The sequence below is a fragment of the Mesocricetus auratus genome, unplaced genomic scaffold (genome assembly GCF_017639785.1).
Source record: "Mesocricetus auratus isolate SY011 unplaced genomic scaffold, BCM_Maur_2.0 Super-Scaffold_100707, whole genome shotgun sequence".
Classification (NCBI taxonomy): Eukaryota; Metazoa; Chordata; class Mammalia; order Rodentia; family Cricetidae; genus Mesocricetus; species Mesocricetus auratus.
In genome coordinates, this window is record NW_024429269.1 from 2,876,887 (window position 1) to 2,882,886 (window position 6,000).

At 50.1% G+C, this 6,000-nt stretch overlaps 1 protein-coding gene across 1 annotated transcript in view; it reads left to right on the top strand.

Moving 5' to 3' along the window:
- Window positions 1-1,778, top strand: part of Elp3 (elongator acetyltransferase complex subunit 3) — a 63,631-nt gene extending 61,853 nt beyond the window's left edge. The window contains exon 15 of the mRNA XM_040740531.1: window positions 668-1,778. Within this exon, the coding sequence (XP_040596465.1) occupies window positions 668-744 (77 nt within the window). The 3' untranslated portion in view covers window positions 745-1,778. The remainder of the gene's footprint in view (window positions 1-667) is intronic.
- The last annotated feature ends 4,222 nt before the right edge of the window (window positions 1,779-6,000 follow it).

The window sequence follows — 6,000 nt, forward strand, 5'->3', positions numbered from 1 at the left end:
AGCTGGGCCCTCACCCCAAATCATCTGCTGTAACTTAGTAGTTGTCAGAACTGAGTTAAATTGGGGCTAACAAATTGGCATCTACAGAGAACTGGAGAGTTGTTTGGGAAGAAAGCCTACCTTTCTCTTCACAAACCATGTGTTCCCCGAGCCAGGGCCATTCCATCAACCCCACTTCTGGTGATAGCTGAAGTGTGACCCTTGTGTACTTGAGCACGTCGGACAGGGGGCGTGTTTAGCTGTGCGTATTTTTGCTTTACAAGCTTCTCGTTCACCTCCAGAAAGCCATTCGGAATACAAGCCTCCCGAATGTGAACTCTCCTCTCCTGCATTCCCTCCCATAGTGCTAAACGACACTGGTACACACAGACCCTGAAACATGCTTTAGGCACATCTGTTGTGGCTTACATAAATGTGCATGCCGTGTGCCCTGATCCCATGTTAACAGTTGGGAAAGGGTGTTCACCCCACACAGCAGAGTCTGTATGTTCATACAGCTAGACATGAGCATGATAGAAATGGGATACATTTGCTACACTGAGATTCAGTTTGGACAGCTGTGCAGTATGAGTGAGAGACAGGCACGAGGCTGAGGAGCCGTGGCTGGCTCCTGAGGGCTACTAAACTTAGGCTGACTAAAGCTCTGTTTACCTTGTCTCTCTTGCAGGGGTTGGCACCCGGAACTACTACCGAAAGATTGGCTACAGGTTGCAAGGCCCCTACATGGTAAAGATGCTAAAATAGTGGCCGCAGCATCCTCCCTGGCAGAAGACCAAAAGTAGGGTCTCTTGAATACCCAGCAGAGGCTGAGCAAGTAGATGGACCTGCATGTCCCGTGCATCCCACCCCCAAGTGAAGTCCTCTGCCCTCCCTGTGACTGCTAGCTCCCGGCTCTAGCCTCTGCTACCTTCCCTCCTTGTGCCCATGGAGTCACTTCTGGCTTTTAGGCTTACACGATTTCCCAGTTTCTAAATTCTGCATGAAGGCTGCAGGTGGCCCATTTGGGCTCAGACACTGTGGCAAAAGCAAATCACCTCCTTTGGCCATCATCACCTGTGATTGTCATCTGAGGGGCAGCCTCAGGAGAAGATGATTTATATACTGGGAAGATGAAAGCCGACCGCAGCACAGAAAAGCTGTGGACAGAACTCTCTGCCCTTTAACCACAGGCACGTTCACCCTGGGATGGAGAAAATGAGATTTGCACTGGGAATCATTTGGTGACTGTGCTCATGTCTTGAATTGGGCTGTGTTTAGGAAAAGAAGAGCTGAGGTTGTGGGTTGTATTGATAAGCTTGGCGCCAGCCATCACCAGCCTTCCTGTCAGGGGCCTGCCCTGACCCTGGCTGTCACAGAAGCCTTTGTCTCACACCCACACCCCTGACATCGCAGGGTGGCATGAGCTACCTCCCGTGTGCCGGACTAGCTCTGCGCCAACCAGCTCTTCTGTCCAGGGGGACATGGTCCAGTGTGCATAGCCAGAGCCTCAGGGCCCTGATCAAGACTAGTCCATCCTCAGAAGTGTCTCTCTGCATGCTAATCCTGTAGGTGGGTGTTGACAGTACTGTGTGGAAACAGTAGGAATTTGACTAGTGTGTGGAAGCAGACCAGACTGACCTGCGCAGAGGGATGGTGAGCCTCCCTGGCTCCTTCATCCAGCTAGTTCACTGAGGAGTGTAGGCTCTGAGCCTGCCTCACCTGGGCATCTGCCATTTCCAGCAGTGTTTAATGAAAGCTGTTCTCTGAAAGGTCTGGAAAATAAAGTCTGTAGCATAAAAGAGGAGTCGTGTGGAGCTTTTTTTCCCTTACCCAATAAATGTGATGGCATTTGTCAGGAATTTACAGGTTTCACTCTGACACCGTGTGTTTCCCCCGGGTGCCATTCGCCATTTCATTAGGCTGCTGAAAGCAAGTGGCAGAGCTTTCTCGGGCGCACTCCACGGCACTCAGCCACTTTCTGAGAATGTAGATGGGAAATTTGTTTCTAGTTATACATTTCCCCCATAACATATAAAAGTATTAAGCTAATAAAGCGCACACCCCCAGCTTTCACACTCACATTACAGGAGACGGTGCCTGCTGGGCCAGCAGACGGCTGTGGCTCCCTACCTGCAGCGTGACTAGGCACCCGAGTGTTCCTGGGCCTCTGCTCGCTCATCTTTCCCATTCACCCAAGTGAGTCAGAACCTCAAGGAAGCCACCAGACAGCAAGCACATACCATGTTTGCTTTTAAAAGATGGCCATTTAGAGCCAGAATTTAAAGCAAGCCTGCCGAGGGTCCTCTGACACCCTACCTTCTTGTGGACCCCAATGTTCCATCCGACATTCAACCCCACATCCAAGGTGACCTTCCCAGCTCACCCTCAACCCACCTGGGCACGAGCCTCTGGAGACTGCACAAGCCTCTAGTCGTTACAGCTCCTGACCTGGTTCCCTTTTTTGTTGTTGTTTTTGTTTTTGTTTTTTGAGACAGGGTTTCTCTGTATTGTTTTGGAGATTGTCCTGGAACTCGCTCTGTAGACCAGGCTGGCCTCGAACTCACAGAGATCCACCTGCCTCTGCCTCCCAAGTGCTGGGATTAAAGGTGTGCGCCACCAACGCCGGCTCTGACCTGGTGTCTCTTGTGACCACCAGAGTGCCTGGCCTGTGGAGCTCTTGGTGTAGCTGCCACTTTGACTGGTCCAGCCTTTCTGAGACCTCTATTGTTTAAGCCAAGGTCACCTTGGGAGGAAGAACAGCTGCCACCTTGGCTCACAGACCTGCCGAATCTGTGACTTGTTTCTAACTTACAGTTTGAGAGGTTCAGTCCATTATCAGGATTGCAGTCAGACATGGTGTTGAAGAAGTAGCTTAGAGTTCTACATCTTGCAGGCAACGGGAAGTCGGTTGACACACTTGGCGGTATCCTGAGCATAGGAAACCTCAAAGTCTGCCCCCACAGTGACACACTTCCTCCAACAAGGCCATACTCATTCCAACAATGTCGGACCTCCTAATAGTGCCATGGCCTATGAGCTGGTGAGGGCCGATTACATTCAATCCACCACAGAGGGTAAAGCAGCACTTGGCAACGCTGACATTGGAACCCCAGAACCTAGGTAAACAGATGGACAGCCTGGACAGCCTGCATCCGCGATCCCAGCACGCCCACTGTGTTTGAAGGTAGGGGCAGGAACTACACAGGAGCTCAGGTTAGCCAGTCAGGAGTATGCCGCACGGCAGAAATAACCAGAAAGACAGAAAGACCATACCTCAACAAGTCAGAAGGTGAGAAACAACTCCAAATTGCCTCTGACTTCCACACATGTACCATGGTACGCATGCACTATGCACACACACGTATACTTTTTAAAAATCAAGTATCAAAAACATACTGAAATTTATCTGAAGAGAAATACATTAAAGCCATTGTCACAGAGCCTGGTACAGCTCAATGTTTCTAAATTTGGGGGAAAGTCCCTTTTTTTGTTTCCCACCCCTGCAGAACGAAGTATACTAAAAGAAATCCATTCTCATCAAAGATGCTCAAGGTATTTTTTTTTAAGGTTATCACCCAATTAGAAGTACAAACTTTGTCCTTGACTCCCAGAGGGAGCCTGAATTGATGGGAGGAGCTGAACTGGTCTGGAAACTGCTGAGAGCTGCAGGATTCAGGACGAGGCCCTCAACTTCCTGAGTTTCAGTTAAGTGGCCATTGCTGCTGGACAGCGTAAGAGTCAGGGGAGGTCCTGTCTGTCACAGAAGCCGGGGATCATGAGGACAGTCACTGCAGATGAAGTGGCTTTTCCTACCATGGGTGCCTTGGGCTGGAAACCACATGGGAGTAACTTGGCCTCCCTCAGGGTGTTTGTGAGGCTCAGATGAACCCATGTTGGCCAATCTCTTAGAAGCACGTTCCTAATGTCTAGGAAGGCACACTGTCAGGTCCCTGTCTCCAACAAGAGTTTCTTACCTGGCCCTGGACTCCCACATTTGCTGGAAGGGCTCTGAAATTCTCCAAGTGTCACAAAGATAGTATCTACATGTGTGTCTAGCATCCAAGCTACTACCTCAGTCATCCAGACGCATCCTCTCTTTCATTCACTTGTGCCATAGGGGACAAGATAACTAGAGGAGCAGCAGAAGCATTTGAAAATGCCACTGTCATTCTGAGGGCTGCCTAGGAAGCTGCCGGGTGTCTGCTGTGGAGCTGGTAGGAGTGTCCCTGGAAGTCCCTTAAGGAAGTTGACAGCCTTTCATGATTGGAGCAAACATTTCTATGTAGTAGATGTGGAATGGACACCTTGGTTGTGGGGAAAAGGTCAGTGGTTGTAAATGAATTGCCTTGTGAGCAAAATAGGAAGAAAAGTGAGTTTTCCTGAGTACACTGCATGGAACAGAGGGCCGGACAGTAACACAGGAACTGTGTGCGGTGAGGTAGTGTGCTGCAGGGATCTCCATTTTGAAGAAGTATTATACTTGCTCAGGGAGTTCCTTTCTGACCTGTGATTCCTACCGTGTGAATGAGGGCAGCCCACTGTGCACGTAATTTCCCATTCCACAATCGCCACCATGCCCATCAGGGAGGTCCTGCTTGTCACCTGGTTATAGCATTCCCAGTCAGCAGTTCGGATGAAGGGGAGAGCTGTCTGTCCGGAAAATCTGAACTAAGCTTGTGAAAATTCCTGACAGGACCCATCCGACTCTTCTGCGGGTTTTATTAAGGCCTTGCTCCACGGTAGAGATCTGCCCACCACCAGTGTGCTTCTGTTGCGTTCCGCAAAGACACTTGTGAGAAACAGGATCCCCGACACAGCAGTGTTGACAGATGGGGCCTGTGAGAGGTGGCTTGGTCATGTGGGCTGTATTTCTAGTGGATTAGTGTCATGGAAGTGGGTTAGTTATCACACCAATAGTTCCTGGTAAAACAGGTTAGCTGGATCTCTCTCACATAGGTACTTCCTGCACGAAGGCCTCTCCGGCCTTGGGCATACCAGCCAACAGAACCATAAGAAATCTCTAGGCATGGAGGTAAGACTCAGTGCTAGAGCATATATGTAACATCCTGGGTTTGATTCCCAACACCACCAAGAAGAAACAAACACGAAGACCAGTGGTTCTCAACCTTCCTAATACTGTGACTCTTTAATGCAGTTCCTCATGTTGTGGTGACCCCCAGCCATAGCATTACTTCCTTTGCTACTTCATAGCTGTAATTTTGCTGCCGTTTATGAATTGAATGGAAGTATCTGTGATTTCTGATGGTCTTGGTGACACCTGTAGAGGGTCATTCAATGCCCCCACAGGGTTGCCGCCCACAGATTGAGAACCACTGACCTAGATCTTCGCTACTAATAAACTGCCCAGCCTCAGGTCTTCTGTTACAGGACACAGAACAAACTGGGACAAGGTGCTCTGATCCACGTAAGCCAGGCTTATGCGTGTGAAATCCTTCGAGTGCACATTAGTGTGCAGAATTGGCCATTAAACGTGGGGCTGTACAGTCCCCCCCCAGTGGCTCCACCACCACGCTTTCCCACCCATGAGCCACCCCTGTGAAGGTTATGGGGGAGACCTGTCTAGAGTTTGGCCTTTTTCATTCTGAGGTAGTGGCACATTCAATTGTGAACAATCTCATCATACAAAATGTCAAGCTGCCTGTTCGCTGGAGGCGCTGGAGCGTGAAGATCTGTTATTGAGGTCGGAGGTGACCATACCTTGTCTCTCCCACCCTGATGTAAGGTGCTTCGTGGAAGCATAGTCCACACCAGCTGAGGCCCCGAAGAGAAGTTCATCCTCCTGTCTCAAGGCCCCTCTCTTGTCTGCATGATTGGAAACTGAGCTGCAGAGAAACTTGACAGCACCAGCAGCCACCACAAGCAGGGCACAGGCTCTTAGCACCAGGACCCCCACCCCCACTCTGGGAAGAACAACCTGGTGTGCAAACTGCTGGCCCACCCATGTCTACCTGAAGAAAGATGGGGGGGAGGGGCTGAAGGAAGTGTGTTGGGCAGCTGAAT